Source organism: Scardinius erythrophthalmus (genome assembly GCF_964197995.2).
Source record: "Scardinius erythrophthalmus genome assembly, chromosome: 5".
Taxonomy (NCBI): domain Eukaryota; kingdom Metazoa; phylum Chordata; class Actinopteri; order Cypriniformes; family Leuciscidae; genus Scardinius; species Scardinius erythrophthalmus.
The window spans coordinates 34,324,851-34,341,868 of NC_138225.1; the positions used below are offsets into that span (position 1 = coordinate 34,324,851).

The following is a 17,018-nucleotide window of genomic DNA, read 5'->3' on the forward strand; positions in this document are numbered from 1 at the left end:
ACCAAAGGCAGGCTAGGGAAACTCATATTAAGGTTAAAAAACCTCATAAAGTGAAATTTTCATGCAATGGGACTTTTAAGTCCTGCAAGTTGCGAGGTGGAGCCATGATCAGATTTGTTGGTCAAGCACATCCCATAGATGCTCAATCAGATTGACATCTGGGGAATTTGGAGGCCAGGGAAACACCTTGAACTCTATCATGTTCCTCAAACCATTCCTGCACAATATGTGCAGTGTGGCAGGGTGCATTATCTTGCTGTAAGAGGCCACTGCCATCAGGGAACACCTTTGGCATGAAGGGGTGTACATGGTCTGCAACAAGGGTGGCACGTGTCAAAGTAACACCCAGATGAATGCCAGGAGCCAAGGGTTCCCAGTAGAACATTGCCCAAAGCATAACACTGTGATGCACTGTGTGTTCTGATATCTTTCTATCCTTGGCAGCATTAGGTTTTTCTGCAATTTGAGCTACAGTAACTCTTCAGTGATTGGACCAGACTAGCCTTCGCTCCACGTGTGCATTAATGAGTCTTGGGCACCCATGACCCGGTTCACTAGTTAATCTTTTCGCTTGCCCATTTTTCCTGCTTCCAACACATAGAATTTAAGAACTGGCTGTTCACTTACTGCCTAATATATCCCACCCTTTGACAGGTGCCATTATAATGACATAATCAATGTCATTCACTTTACATGTTAGTGGTTTTAATGTTGTGGCTGATCAGTGTTAAAGAGTAACTAAACCCTAAACCAACTTTTTTTAGTTAATGATCTGTAAGAATGGGGCTTTATTAGTGCTGTTCATTGATTCAAGTATATATATATTTTTTTTTTTTGACATTTGTGTTTAAAGTGTTTTAATTTTACAAAATATGGTGTAAAAACGCCTGAGTGCTGCCCTCTTCAGGTTGAACAGTGGCTACTGCAGTTGAATTTTCCTATTGGAAGTTGTGGTACCCTCTGACCTCAGAGAGTACCAGCTAACCACGTCCTTGCCTACAGAGAGATACATCTCAGATGCACGCCCCCTCTCCACTGGGCTCTGCCTACTTTTCCAGCATTTTTCAAAAATTGCCAGTGGGTGGAGTCAGGCTCTGACCAGGGGTTTAGTTACCCTTTAATCAGGGTTTCTCATCTCGGGCACTGGAGGTTCACTTTCCTGCAGAGTTTAGCTCAAACCTTGATCAAACGCACCTGCCTATAACTTTTTAGTTATCCTGAAGAACTTGATTAGCTTGTTCAGGTGTGTTTGATTAGGGTTGGAGCAATGTAATGCATCTTTGAGGGTATGTTTACATGACAAAGATATGCATAAAACGGAGAAGTTTTTCCTTTGAGTTTTCCACGTACAGATGACCCCATTGTCAAAATGATCCCCATTCACACGGATCCGCGAAAACGAATAAAAACCCTGTATTTTGCTGTCAGGCCATTAGATGGCGAAGAAACACGATAGACTGAACACGTAATACGCATGTGCATGACGTCATCGCCTTCAGAGATTCTCATTTTTGTTGTTTACACAGAGTTTCAAAAAACTTTGTGTTTTCAGGCACCCAAAACTTCGTTGCCGTGTAAACGATCGGCCAAAACGCATAAAAAGTTTTACATTTTTAGTCCAAAACGGTGTCGTGTAAAACAGCCCCTAAAGGTGCGCTAAAAGCAGTTTTATTTTACATGGAGCGGCTTGTCTCATGGGGGCAAACATAATAAGATCACATGACTTGTCAGGTGGATAATACTCACTTTATTTTGGCAATTTCCCTATTATCAGACACTTTTTTGGCAGAATAAACAAATCAAGGCTGATGTGGAATAGCAGATTTGAACCATTGCATTGTAGTGTGATGCTACGTTCACACCACTAGGTGGCAAGCACAGCATAAAAGGAAAACTTTACAATAAGGTTCCATTTGTTAACATAAGTGATGATGAATTAGGTGTCATAAAATATCAATGAACAATTTTTACACCATTTATTTACTTTTACATTCATTTTTAGTTACATTTATTTCACATTTAGCAGACACTTCTATTCAATGCGATAAATACAACAAATACAATTTATTCATCTAGGTTCAAAATGGCTGGGAATTTTCAAGAAATTAATTCATTCATACTGCAGAGTAATAGGTCTATAAAAGATTAGATCCTGTCTCAGTGTAGTTTATGAATTTATATATTTTCTTTTTATAACTCTAGTCTGGCCTTTTATCACAAACAAGCTCCAAATATGAACGGCACATAAAACTATTCTGTCATAATAAATGTAATAAAAAAAAAGTTTGAGGTTTTATCTGAGATATGAGGCGGCCCACAGGCCGGGTTCAGATTGGCTGTCAGGCGTCTGGATATTTAAGACAGTGCTGGAGAAGAGAAGCCTTTCAATAGCACATAGAAACAGAAGAGAGATGTGGTTTAGCACACACATTACCCAGCATGCCCCACGACAGCAATGGAGTGATGACTGCAGCAGTTTCTATAATTCAGTCTAGTGATCCTCTGGCTGAGAGTGTATGTGTGTGTGAACTCAGCTATAGTACAGCATGCAGCTGTGAATGCACATGCTTTAATGGAGATCTAAAGCAGCAAGTATACTTGACAACACAGGCTAAATAAACTCTACCGTTCAAGAGGGTAAGGTTTTTTGGGTATGATTTTTGTTGATTTTTATGTTTATGAAAGAAATCCTTGCATTCATTTGATCAAAAATGCAGTAAAATAGTAATAATAGGGAATATTATTACAATTTAAAATAACTGTTTTAATATATTTTAAGATGTTATTTCATTTTGTGATGGCAAAGTTCTGTGTCACAGTGATCCTTCTGAAATTACTGTAATATGCTGATTTGGTGCTCAAGCAACATTTCTTATTATTATCAATGTTGGAAACAGTTGTGCTGCTGAATTATTTTGTGGAAACAATAATATATTGTCTTTAATCACACATTTGACTAATTTAATTTATTGTGTCCTTGCTGAATAAAATGTAATAATTAAAAAAATATAATATATCTAAACATAATTTTTCTAGCTGCAGTCTCTCCTCTGTGCAGCACCTCTCATTCTTCACACACAATTCATCATACACTCACTGGCAGGCTGTGGCGTTAATGATGCTCAATTGGTACTAAAGGGTCCAAAGTGTGCCAAGAAAATATCGCTCACACCATTACACCACCAGCAGAAGCCTGAACCACTAATACAAGGCAGGATGGATCCATGCTTTCATGTTGTTTACGCCAAATTCTGATCCAACCATCTGAATGTTGCAGCAGAAATCAAGACTGATCAGACTAGGCAACGTTTTTTTTCCAATCTTCTGTTGACCAATTTTGGTGACCCGTGTAGCCTCAGTTTCCTGTTCTTATCTGACTGGAGTGGCACCCGGTGTGTTCTTCTGCTGCTGTAGACAATCAGCTTCAAGGTTTGATGCGTTGTGTGTTCAGAGATGCTCTTCTGCAGACATCGGTTGTAATGAGTGGTTATTTGAGTTACTGTTGCCTTTCTATTGTATGAGCTCGAACAATTCTGGCCATTCTCCTCTGACCTCTGGCATCAACAAGGCGTTTTCACCTATAGAACTGCCGCTCACTGGATATTTTTTTTTAACCATTCTCTTTAAACCCTAGAGATGGTTTTGTGTGAAAATCCCAGTAGTTCAGCAGTTTCTGAAATACTCAGACCAGCCCATCTGACACCAACAACCATGCAATGTTTAAAGTCTCTTAAAGGTCCCATATTGTCAAAAATGAAATTTCCTGGCTTTTTTCATGATAGCAAACAGACTGTGAAAGAATGTCTTTTTACAGTGATTTGAAAATACAAGTTAGACTGTGTTTGTTTGCAAATTGTGAGGAGGGCATTTGTAGATTTTTTAATGGGAAAAACACAGCGAAACAGTTGTGCCAAAATTCTGAAAACAAATGCAACACAAATCACTTTGCATTCATTCAAAATCTGGTTGTCAAGTACAAGTCACTGATTTCTATTTGTGAATCATAAAGAGTTTGTTTGCGGATTTTAAATCTATTTGTAGATCGCATTTTATATTTGTATGTCATGAAGAGTCTGTTTGTGGATTTTTTATCTATTTGTAGATCTAGTTTTACATTTGCGGATCATGAGGAGTTTGTTTGCAGATTTGAAATCTATTTACAGATTGTGTTTTACATTCGCAGATTATGAGGAGTTTGTTTGCAGATTTTAAATTTATTTGTAGATCTTGTTTTGTGTTTACAAATTGTAATATGCATTTTTGATCATTTTCAATGATTATGGCATTATTTTGTCACAACAGCGAAACAATAGTGTCAGAATTCTGAAAACAAATGTGACACAATCTACAAACAGAACATGATCTTCACCTGCAAACAAGTTACTTTACATTCATTCAAATTCTGGTTTTCAAGTGCAAATCACTGATTTCTATTTGTGAATTAGGATGTGTTTATTTGTGGATTTTTAATCTTTTTGTAGATCAAAAATCCTTTGTTTGCGGATTTTTAATCTATTTGTAGCTTGTGTTTTGTGTTTACAAGTTGTAATATCTATTTGTGACTTTTAGTCTGTCCATTTTCAATGGTTTTGGCATCAATTTATCCCCATACATTTCCTCTGTGAAATTCAGGTGTGTGTATGTTTTATTTTATAAAATCATTACTGTGCTTTAAATCATTTCATTTAATGCAAAACAACATACTGGGACGCAAAGTGAGTCACCTAAACGAGTGTCACGTCTGTCTTTTCGCTGATTGAAATGTCTGATGGCTTGTATAAAACACATGGCTTTATTCCTAAAGATAATGAATATAACTAATTTGGATGATAAAATGTTCTCAGAACTGTGCACTGTTTGTTTATTGGCAGGTTATGAAGTAGCAGCATCTTTGAGTGAAATGCAGGATGGCGGTCTGAAGTTCGAAGTTCACCCGCAGAGCACGAGTCCGACTACGAGACCGTACGAGAACCAGCGCTGATCCGGTGGAAATTAGATAACAGACCGGTTGATTACACTTGAATTAGGCATTGAATTATCTGAATGTTTAAATGTTTTATTTTTACTTCTAAAATGTTTGTTACATGAGTTTAAATGTATATATTGTATACATGTTAAAACAGTGTAAAATGCTGTATTGCTGTACTGTATAACATTACTCATCGACAATAAAGGCCTGTATACCGGTGGTTGTATGGAATACTATTTTACAAGGGTTTAGAGAAAATAAAAAAGTTAGTATTACTCATAAATAAAAACAGTTAATATTACTCAATGCTCATAACTGCAACCTTTCATGTGATGGGAATAGATCATAATGATCAATACTTTTCACGATTCTTTAATCTCGATTGCTGTAATAGTAAAAACGTAGTAAAAGTTTTAGAGAGAGTTCCACATGTAATACTAGCTATTTCATATGCAAACATATCAGCCAATCACAGCAGTGAGGTTTTTTCATTTTTTATATACATTTCATTTCTTTATAGTACTGTAGATTACTGTAAATTTCTTATTTAGCTATTTTTTTTCAGGTAGGCCTTTTTTAGTTGTGTCTTTGCTATTGTAGTATTTTTTTTTTTCAGTTTATTTGTCCTTAACACTGACTGTTTACATGTCTTTGGTAGACTTGCCTTTTAGGTAGGCTAGTATTTGTTTTTTGTGATATTGACATTGGTGACAAGAATTATGAAATGTCTATGGTTTCAAAAATGTTGATATAAAAATTTTAAGCAAAAAAAATAGAGAGACTATATAGTGATATATACAGTATCTTTATCGTGAAATAAGATTTTGGCCATATCGCCCACCCCTGGGGGAAGCTGTAATCTGCTGATTGGTCACCACTGTTGGGAAACCACCCTTACAATAATACAGTCAATTTGACTAGTCCTGTAACTTGTGTAGGTACATTTTGCTCCATTACATTAAAAGTACTCATATTAAAACCATGCAATTTACTTGTCTAATCATAATACCTCAGTGATCAACATCCATTTTACAATTAGTCTAGAATAGCAAATTAATGACAAACTGATTTGAGTTTGTTATTATCTACATACTAATGAGTAATAAATGGAGTGTGTGTTTTTAGAGGAAGGCAGTCCGCCAAAGCAAAAAATGCAAATGTAGAGTCAAGAAACGCTGCAGTAAAATGAGCAATAACAGTAGAGGATGGAGTGTGAGTGTGGTTTCACAAAAACAACCCTCGTCTCTCATTAGATCAATACACTAAGTGTAAAATTGCAAACACAACACACATACACACACATCGCAGATGCAACTTCAGAGTCTCGAGCCTGTGAAACATTCTGCCACACCAGTTTGACCATCATTCAGCAAAAGTGGTAATTTTCCGATTATTCTGACACATTACATTTATAATATCACAATAACTAGGCTGTTGGACGGTAAAAACCAACTAGAGGTGCTTTGCATGCTGTTCACTTCCTCCACACACACACACACACACACACACACACACACACACACACACACACACACGCACGCACACCATCAGATCATTAACAGATGCTGACAGATAGATTTCAATGCCAAAGAAAGACAACAGGAAACACCAAAACTAATGTTATAATCCTGGATCAGCTCCTGCCAAGCTGTCCACACCAACCTAACAAACACACACAAAATCATCCATAACTCAAGGTTAAAACAAGCAGAACACACAGAATCTGCAACCCAAAAGTAAGAACAGACCCAACACTGTCAATCATCACTGCCGCCACTGTTTTGTCAGTTCTCAGAGCATGCTGATTTCTTTCTGACAGTGAAATTAGGGATCTAAAGGATCATGGAAGCAGCCTGTGACACTGAAAACTGTAGTAATGATGCTGAAAATTCAGCTTTGCCATCACAGGAATAAATTACATTTATATATATATATATATATATAAATGTAATATTTACAATATAACAAATAAATGCAGCCTTAGTGAGCATAAGTTAGCCTACTTATTTCAAAATTATTTAAAAAAAACGTACTTACCGTCCCCAAACTTTATAGTGTATATAATTTTTGGTTACTACTACCACCACCACTTATTATTTACTACTATTTGAATATTTCCTTACTAACACTTTACAATGAGGTCTCATTTATGAACATTAGTTTATGCATTACATAACTTGCAGAACTACTTACAGAACTAACAATGAGCAATACATTTGTTTACTGCATTAATCGTTGTTAATCATTTTTCATTGTTCATCTCTCATGTCACTAATATCCACAGTTATACCTAAGGTGTTACATGCACATATCACTGCACGTTTAACTCAAGTCTTTTTTATGAACAGCTGGTGAGCTGTGGTTTGATAACATAAGCTGATTATACATATCAACAATAACTTAAGGAATATTAATATGACTGCAATCAGCAAGGGTCACATTGTAACGTTATAATCTGTGTAAATTAACCGCACAGGACATTGGGTATAAGAAAAGCATTATTATTATGATTATTATTATAACCAGGGATCTTGACCAATATGCACGTCTATGGCCCACGGATGAGCTAAGCACTGCAAATACCACAAATCCTTCAGTAAATTACATTCTTTTTGATTAGACTGCATAAACACAGTGGAAATGAGAAGCAGCAGCGGTCACTGACTTGTAGAGAGTGCCTGTTCGGTTGTTAATAAACAAGCTAATTTCATTCTCGTGTCTATTTATTGAGTTAATCAAAGCGATCATTATAAACATTGGTATGCTAATTTATGCAGAAGCCATAAAGCAAAGTTTGTGTTTGAAAGTAAAACTTGCGAAATGTATGGAAAGTAATACTATTTTAGCTATTCAAATTTTAAATTGCATCACATGGATTAATCATTTTCATCTCAGCCTTGTATTCTATTATCGTTGGAGGAAAGCGTGATATTTTCCGTCTCAGGATTACTCAGGATTCCTCTCAAGGGAGAGCACGACTGACTGACTGTCTGACTCACTCGCACAACAGAAGCTGGAGTCTCCAGGGCAGATGAGCTGCCGGGGTCTCTGCTCATTATTTTAGCGCGCGTGTCTATTTGAGTGAGTCAAAAAGAGAGGGAGACAGAGGGAGTATGAAGAGATCTGCTGCACCATGCATCACCTCCTAATGAGACCATTACTGCTCCATCCTGTCCCTCTGCCAATCAAAAGCACTAATGCCCATTCTCTCACATGACACCAGCAGCTCAGAGCAGGTCTGGAGTAATGGCCAGGAATGTAAGAGTCATTGTCTGATGAGATACACACAAGTCAAGGTGACCACAGCAGAAGATCTATTTAGCCTTGACTATTTCTGTTTGTTCACTCTGCAAAGTTTATCTCTCAGAAAACAAATCATGTTGGCAGAACAAAAAGGGGGCGCTAGAGGTTCAACTATCAATATTCATTATGATTTTGAATGTGATATGAAGTTAAAGAGATTGTTCACCCAAAAATGAATATTCTGTCATTGTATAGTCATCATCATGTCGTTTCAACCATGTATGACTTTTTTTATAGTATGTCTCAGTGTTTTATTTTTTTATACATACACTAGAATAGAACTGGTCAACAGACATTAGTCACAGCAGTTCTGAATAAGGTCTATTGTCACCAAAACAGTTTGGTTACCTACATTTTTTTACATATCCTATTTTGTGTTCCACAGAAACAAGTAAGGCATTCAGATTTGGAACGACATGAGGGTGAATAAATGATGACAGAATTTTCATTTTTGCGTGAACTATCCCTTATCTCACATTGATTTTAATATGCTTTTTTTTTTTTTATCTGGACCATTCATTAATTAGACTAATTTATTATTAACAGACATACTCTATTTGTACACACACACACCAGCATGCTTGACTAATTAAAACTTGTATAGTTGGATACCCAATTTTTTAAATGACTTTTGTTGAACCTAAGGATGATTTAGTAACTTCTTTGAATAAAACCAGTTCATTAATAATGTCACCTTATTGACAGTGAATGTTGAGTGGCAAAATGCAACAAAGCAAAAAGCAGCTCAACAGAACCTCAGAAATCTGAAAAAAAAAAAAATCAAACCAAAAAAAAATCAACTAAATGTGGTGAAAAGGGCACATACCTCCCCTGTCCCTGATGGCCAGATTATTGCCCTTCTTCAACACAATGTCCAGTTGATACATTCCTGGCTTTGAAGGGGGATGAAGTTCTTCATTACTTGCTTCCACAATATTGATGCCCTACAGGGGGAGAGGAGAACAGTGAGGAGGTCAGACAGGCACAAACTGCACCAGGATCTTAAGCAGACAAGCACACACTTCAGGGAATCTATAATGTTAATGTTTAATGCTATGAAGACTCAGATCATGAAGTGTTGGTACTGTACATCAGCTTCTCAGAGGAATAAACTGTAGAGCAGCTCAAGAGAACAGAAATAGCTCTGCTTCAAGGCTCTGAAATATCCAGCAGCAGAGAGAAGAAAGGACGTTTGCATTTCACTTTGCCCTCACAATTACATAATCATTCAGCCTCTACCATCACAAAATCGAGATGTTCAAAAGAGCCACAGTCCTCGCTTGCCTTCCCTCCTGGGAAACGTCAGGCTATAGTTCTGTGAAGGTCTGGAAATGTTAATCCTCTGCTTATGTTGTCGTTAGAAGACTATTTAACAGTTACCCTGCCTCTGAGCAGGTCATCAAACCTTGAGAAACTATCACAGAGAAACAATAAAACCTGATTATACTGCAACAGAAGATGGAAAGCTAATTTCCAGATGACTGTCGGGCTAACCATTAGCTGCTCTTTGATAACACTGTTTTTTTTTTTTTACTTATTAAAAATAGAGCTAGTTTGTTACTCAGCAAGAACTTATTATCTGAAGCTCCTTAGAGTTTACAGTATTAACTACAGAGTCTCTGCCTCTTACTACGGTATTATCCTGCACTATCAGCAGCATGCTGTATGAAATCTGCACCTTTATATTAAAAGAATAATTACTCTGCAAACTTCCATTAAAGTGCTGTCACCAGTTTCTTGTAATAAGAAATATGCTGTGTATAGTGTAGCCTACTGTGCGGTTCATGCTAATAATCTTTATGAGACTCATGGAGATATTAGTACACAGTAGTAAATTGCTTTACTGCTTTATAACTGCTATGAGGGACAGTTTGTGGTGACTTGTCAGACATTCATAAAGCAACTACACCTATACACACTTGTGCTTTAAAACACCAATACACACACACACACACACACACACACACACACACACACACACACACACACACACACACACGTATACACTGTAAAAAAAAAACCTGTAAAAAAACGGTATTATTCCGGCAGCTGGGGCGCCAGAAAATTACCGTAAAATAACGGCAAAAAACAATCTCGTTAAAATACAGTAATTTTCCATAATTAAATAACAGATTATATCTTTAATATTACATTAAATCTTATATAATTATTGGGATTTTTAATGTTTTAAAAAGTCATATACACCTTTAAAACAATTAAATACTGTAAATTTAAGGTTTTATAAAATTATTTTATATAATAATGCTGTCTATCTACAGTAATTTTCTTTTAATATAGTTTTTATGTGTAAAATAACAATGAAATTATGTATAAAAATGCACACAAGTACATAAATTCAAATACAAATGTTTGTAAATTTACAGTTTTATTTTTTTTTGTACAGATCCAATTTCACAACATCTCTAATTAAGTTCTTAATAATAGCAAATGTACAGTCAATTTCTTTTAAATTAACTAAATGTATGAGTACAAATTACCTGCATATTTACAGTATTAGTAATTGAACAAACACTAAACATCAAGATAAGTGATTGATAGGAAATAAAAGCTTAGTATATAATTTAGAACATGTAAAAATATCCACAATAAAAAGCAATTACCGTATACCTTTACAGTATAACTTATTTTAACATTTACAATTACATTTTATCCAAAGTGACTAACCAATTAAGATAATAATTAAAGATAATAAAAAGCAACAAGTGCAGTGACAAGTCCCAGTTAGTCTAGCACAGTACACATAGAAAGGTGTTTTTTTTTTTCGTTTTTTTTTACAAAGATTTAGTATTATTGGGTGAAGTGTTTATGAAAAAGATGGATCTTTAGCAGTTTCTTGAAAATGTGTTGCGTTGCGCCGGTCATTCCACCACCAGGAAACAGTCCAGGTACAGTAAATGTCAGTGAAAGTGGTTTTGTGTCTCTTTGGGATGATGGCACCACAAGGCGCCGTTCACTTGCAGAACACAAGCTTCTGGAGACACATAGATCTGAAGCAGTGAGTTTAGGCATAGGGCTACCTTTAAAGACAACTCTTGCTGCAGCATCTGGATCAGTTGCAGAGGTTTGACTGACACTGGAAGAGCTGCCAGGAGAGCATTACAATAGCCCAGTCTGGATAGAACAAGAGAGTTGTGTAGCTCCGATAGGAAGGGCCTGATCCTCCTAATGATAAGGCAAATCAGCAGGATCACAGCAAGTATGTTTTGTCTGAAAGCTGAACTATAAGCAGTTCTGTCTTGGCAAGGCTGATTTAAAGGTGAAGGTCATTCATCCAGCAAGAATTTTCCATCAGGTAGGCTGAGATGCGAGCAGCAACCGTCAGATCATCTAGCTGGATTAAAAGATATGTGTCATTAAGATAGTAGTGATAGGAAAAGTCATGTTTCTAAATGACAGAGCCCCACTAAGCAAAATGATGTCCGAAAGACTTCTTTTCAATGTCTTTGTTACAAAAATCAGACGTTGAAATGCCGTCCACTGAGGAGCCAGAATGAAAGTTATGACGTCTTTTTTTGACGTGTTCTGCACGTCCGATATAGACGTTCATCGAACCTTCGTACAAGGTTAAAACTAGTTCAGATGTGGCCATTGTGGACATATTTCAACATCATTTATGGTCTCATTTAGACATAATTACTTTGATTATTGCTGTCAGATGATCTTAGTGAGAATGAACAGAGGTTTAGATGTTGATATTCGTTTAATTTGAAGTGTCACCATTGTGGCGATCCGTGTTTGCTTTAGTTGGGCTCTTGGTCCCCGTTCCTTTTACTTTAACTTTTCTTTGGCTGCTGTAACAGTGTGTTTGTGTAACACAATTGTTGTGGCAGAGAAAGCCTAGAAAAAGTTTGAGGTGTTATCAGTTCAATGTTGATGATGACATAATTATCACAAAAATGGGCCTTTAATATTGTGTTTAAAGTTTTGTGTTTAGATTTGCCATTAATACCCAACAACCTTTTGGAACTGCATTATTGGTGCCAAAAACATTAAAATGATCACTTATTTGAAGGTGTATAAAAAGCATGTGCACATGATGTTTTGAGCAAGAGTATCATACAGTCACACACAGACATCAAGATTGTGCATATGATTTCCAACAATGGTGACAATTTAAAAAAAGGCTTCATGCTGCAATGCATGATGGGTAGCTTTCATAGTACAAAACTCATCCTTAATTCCCAAGCTTTTTTTGGTTGTCACCGTTGTTGTGATTCATATCCAAAATCTTGATGTCTGTGTGTGACTGTATGATACTCTTGCTCAAAACATAATGTGCACATGCTTTTTATACACCTTCACCAATAATGCAGTTCCAAAAGGTTGGTGGTTATTAATGGCAAATATAAACACAAAACTTTAAACACAATATTAAAGGACCATTTTTGTGATAATTATGTCATCATCAACATTGAACTGATAACACCTCATACTTTTTCTAGGCTTTCTCTGCCACAACAATTGTGTTACACAAACACACTGTTACAGCAGCCAAAGAAAAGTTAAAGTAAAAGGAACGGGGACCAAGAGCCCAACTAAAGCAAACACGGATCGCCACAATGGTGACACTTCAAATTAAACGAATATCAACATCTAAACCTCTGTTAATTCTCAGTAAGATCATCTGACAGCAATAGTCAAAGTAATTATGTCTAAATGAGACCATAAATGATGTTGAAATATGTCCACAATGGCCACATCTGAACTAGTTTTAACCTTGTACGAAGGTTCGATGAACGTCTATATCGGACGTGCAGAACACGTCAAAAAAAGACGTCATAACTTTCATTCTGGCTCCTCAGTGGACGGCATTTCAACGTCTGATTTTTGTAACAAAGACATTGAAAAGAAGTCTTTCGGACATCATTTTGCTTAGTGGGTAGTTAAAAAAAAAATAAAAAAAGAAAGAAAGATGGGTGGAATCTAACACAATCGTAATCTTGCTGTAGCAAATCCAAACCTTGTGCATACTTTTAGTGCAATCATATGGAATCAGAAGACTGTTATGAACATATGGAATCAGTTATCAAGTTATTTTAAAACTCAGTATTAGATTTACACATGTCAGAATATGTTCCATTGGGACAATGCAAAAACTCAAATGACTATGATCTTGAAGCTGAGCTGGAAAGGCTAACAGTAATATTTTGAGCTGCCATGTGATTTTAGCTAAGTTACATTTATAGAAAGTAATGTTAAATGAATATGATTTACTGTGACCTAGCTGCACACCTAGGTCCTAGGGGTTCATCATGTTGTATTCATATTCTAGTATTCCTGTTCTAGGCTTTCCTGTATCATCAACAAGTACGTTAAGTTACAGTATTTCGATTTCTTAACGGTCTTAATAAAGTTAGTCATGTTAACTATTACGAAATAAACAAAAGAAACACGGTAGGCCTATTTTTAGTAAAACTGTGGCTATTACAATGGTAAAAAATCAGCTAAAAACGTGTTTACTACAATTTTATTATAATAAAATAAAGTATGTTTTTTAAGAGAAAAGTTTTCAGCTTCAAGACAGTGTTTCAAAATATCCCGCCATTTATTGGTTTAATGTTACTGACTATCATAACGAAGATTTTATACACAATTATGGACTTTAATATGAATAAGTCTACTAAAGATTGTTTTAGGTCTTTAAGTTAACAAGTAGAGATGTGGGTTGGGTTCAACTGATCTTTCTTAACACAGATCGATAATTAAAAAACGCATGCTGCATTTTCAGTGTTTTGCCCTGACCCAGTTATAACTGAACATCATTTAAGAATGCTAACGTTAGCATGGAAACTGTCTAACCACTTAACACAAATGTAATATAAAATATCGTACACATATGTAGTATGAGACTCTTACCTCAGCCGTTGATCGGTCGGGATGAGGTCCGCTGTGACGACGAACCAGGCTCACTGAAAAAGGGCGCGTTATTTCTGGACTGACACCCAGACTACAAACAACTAATATGTGTTCAGCGCTCCTGCTCACGGCTGGCTGCTTCTGTCGAATACGATTATAGCTTTGAACCACTGTGATCACAATCCACGACTACTTCACGAGCGTAGACTGAAACTTCAAATCTCCCGCTTGCCCTTGTGATGTGTCATGCGCAAAAGATGCGGCTCTGAGAGCCGATGCTTTGTAGTGAATCAGAAGAGCCGGCTCGCATCGAGTGAGAGCCGGCTCCCAGTTTTTTTCCTTTCTCTGCTTTCCTCAAGGCAGAACTTTGTTTTTATTGGTCAGCAATCGCATCGCGGCCAATCAGATGTGAGGACATGGGATCATACCATTATGTAAAAACAGGGAGGTGGGTGAAGCGAAGCAGCACTCCACTGCAAGTTAACGAGTCATAACAACGTTAAAGGGTTAGTTCACCCCAAAATGAAAATTCTGTCAGTAATTACTCACCCTCATGTTGCTTCAACCCCGTAAGACCGTATACGTTCATCTTCGGAACACAAATGACGATATTTTTGATTAAATTTGAGAGCTGGATCACTTCTCCATAGGCTTATAAGGGATTGAAACTTGCTGGCCCAGAAAAGTTATTAAAGAGATCGTTAATATAGTCCAAGTGACTACAGTGGCTCAATGTTAAGTATATCAAGCGACGAGAATACTTTTTGTGCGCAAAAACTAACAAAAATAACGACTTTATTCCACTATTCATTTCCTTCTCTCTGGGCCTCGAGTTAGTTCACGTAGTGTTTTTGCGCAGCGAGTCTGTGTTACACGTCACCACGTAGGCTCACTATTGGCCGACGCTGGTCATGTGTGTGATGCGTGTGTCGTACAACACTGACGCGCTGCGCAAAAACACTACGTGAAAAAACTCGAGGCCCAGAGAGAAGGAAATTAATAGTGGAATAAAGTCGTTATTTTTGTTTGTTTTTGCGCACAAAAAGTATTCTCGTCGCTTTATATAGGATCCCTATAGGTTTAAAAAACTTGCATTCAATGACAACAGAGCTGTTTATTTGCTGTTTTGTTGTTAATTTGTGCAATAAATGCATAAAAACACTGCACATGAAAGGGTTTTCAACACACAAACCATTCATTTTTGCAAAGTTATGGTAAAATAAAGGCCTACAAAAAAATCCTAAATTAAGAGCCTTTCGGTGGTCGAAAGAGCCGGCTCTTCTTTGGGAGCTGAGCCAAAAGAGCCGGCTCTCTGAAAAGAGCCGAACTTCCCATCACTACTTGACACAGATCGACGACAGAGACAGATCTGTAGCTAACTGTTTGTGGGGGGGACTAGCAGCAACGAAACGTAATGGCGGATAATTTGAATCTGCGCGCGCGCGGGCACACACACACACACACACACTTACATACAAACGCACACAAAGCCACGCAGATTTGGAAAAACGATTCATAAAAGACATAAAATATAGGCCTAAATGAAATTTACGGGCAAATACAAATGATGATCAAAATGAACATCTATTTGCAAGACAAAATTAAAAGACTATAAATAATTAAATAGGCTTGCCTAATGTGTGTACAAATCTTAAAACTCACTTTAACCCCCACATGCTTAATAATTTTTAAGGAAAACATGTTAAGTGACTGCTGATTTCTGCAGTTATACCTTATTTTCTTTGTTTTCTAATTCCACAGAAATAATCTGTAAAATATTACTTAATTTTTTATGTAAAATTACACATAACCCTATAAAATTACAGAGAATTTCCTTTAAAAAACGTAAAATTAATGTAAAACCAAAATAAAAGCAATTACCTGTAAATTTAATAGTGGACCTTTAAATTACAACAAATATCTGTACACTGTATAATGACAAAACGACAAAATTCTGTTAAAAAATACAGACCGTTTCCTGTAAATTTACAGGTTTTTTTTTACAGTGTAGACAAACAAGCATTCACAATATGACGCATAAAAAAACTGCCGTTTGAGTGCTGCAAATGTGGAAATAACTATAAATATTAAGATTGTTTTTATATTTAATTTTTCAATTAACTTTTCACACAAACTGTTATGGGGTTATGGAATTATATATTTTGTAATGGGGAAAAAAAGGAATTTCATTTGAAAAGTACAAAATATATAAGCAATTCGCTAATGGACATTTGGACCTCACTTTATGTTTAAAATGTTTAAAATAAGCTCATATAAGATGAGATGCATCCCTAGTGTGTGTGTGTGTGTGTGTGTGTGTGTGTGTGTGTGTGTGTGTGTGTGTGTGTGTCGTAAAATCCCCCAGTCTCCATCTAGTGATTAATTAGCCAATGAGCCAGCAGGTTTAATTAGTCAAGAATGTTTACAAACCTTTCATCGTAACACAGGTAATCACATGAGGAACATGAGACAAAGCAAAATCGAAAGGAAGAGACATAAAATGTCATATTCGGCAGATTCTACAAAATATTTCACTTAAAACAGTGCGCAAACAAACACATACGTATCCTCACTGCCAAGAGAAGATCATTTTCATTTTTTTTTTCTTTTTCATCTAGTTCATCTCGAATAAAACAGCACCCTGACACTACTGTCACTCAACAAACACTGTTTATTATTCAGTCTTAAAGAATGACAAGAGGTTTGGAATGTAATTGTGCCCTCAGGCCCTTCTTATTGTTGTGTTTGAGAATTTCATTTCCGTTTCAGTTTGCTCATTATGACAGTTTGCTGGTGTCTAGCCATAGCTGGCTTTAGGAGCATTAGGGAAATGAGCTGAAAGGGGCATCATTAAAATTTTCACATCAGG

At 36.4% G+C, this 17,018-nt stretch overlaps 1 protein-coding gene across 5 annotated transcripts in view; it reads right to left on the reverse strand.

The window, feature by feature from the left end:
* LOC308690498 (multiple C2 and transmembrane domain-containing protein 1-like) overlaps nucleotides 1-17,018 on the reverse strand; it is a 207,048-nt gene that overhangs the window by 92,599 nt on the left and 97,431 nt on the right. For all 5 annotated transcript variants that reach the window (XM_081364983.1, XM_081364984.1, XM_081364982.1 and 2 more), the window contains exon 2: nucleotides 9,099-9,216. In XM_081364983.1, coding sequence (XP_081221109.1) covers nucleotides 9,099-9,216 — 118 coding nt within the window. The remainder of the gene's footprint in view (nucleotides 1-9,098; nucleotides 9,217-17,018) is intronic.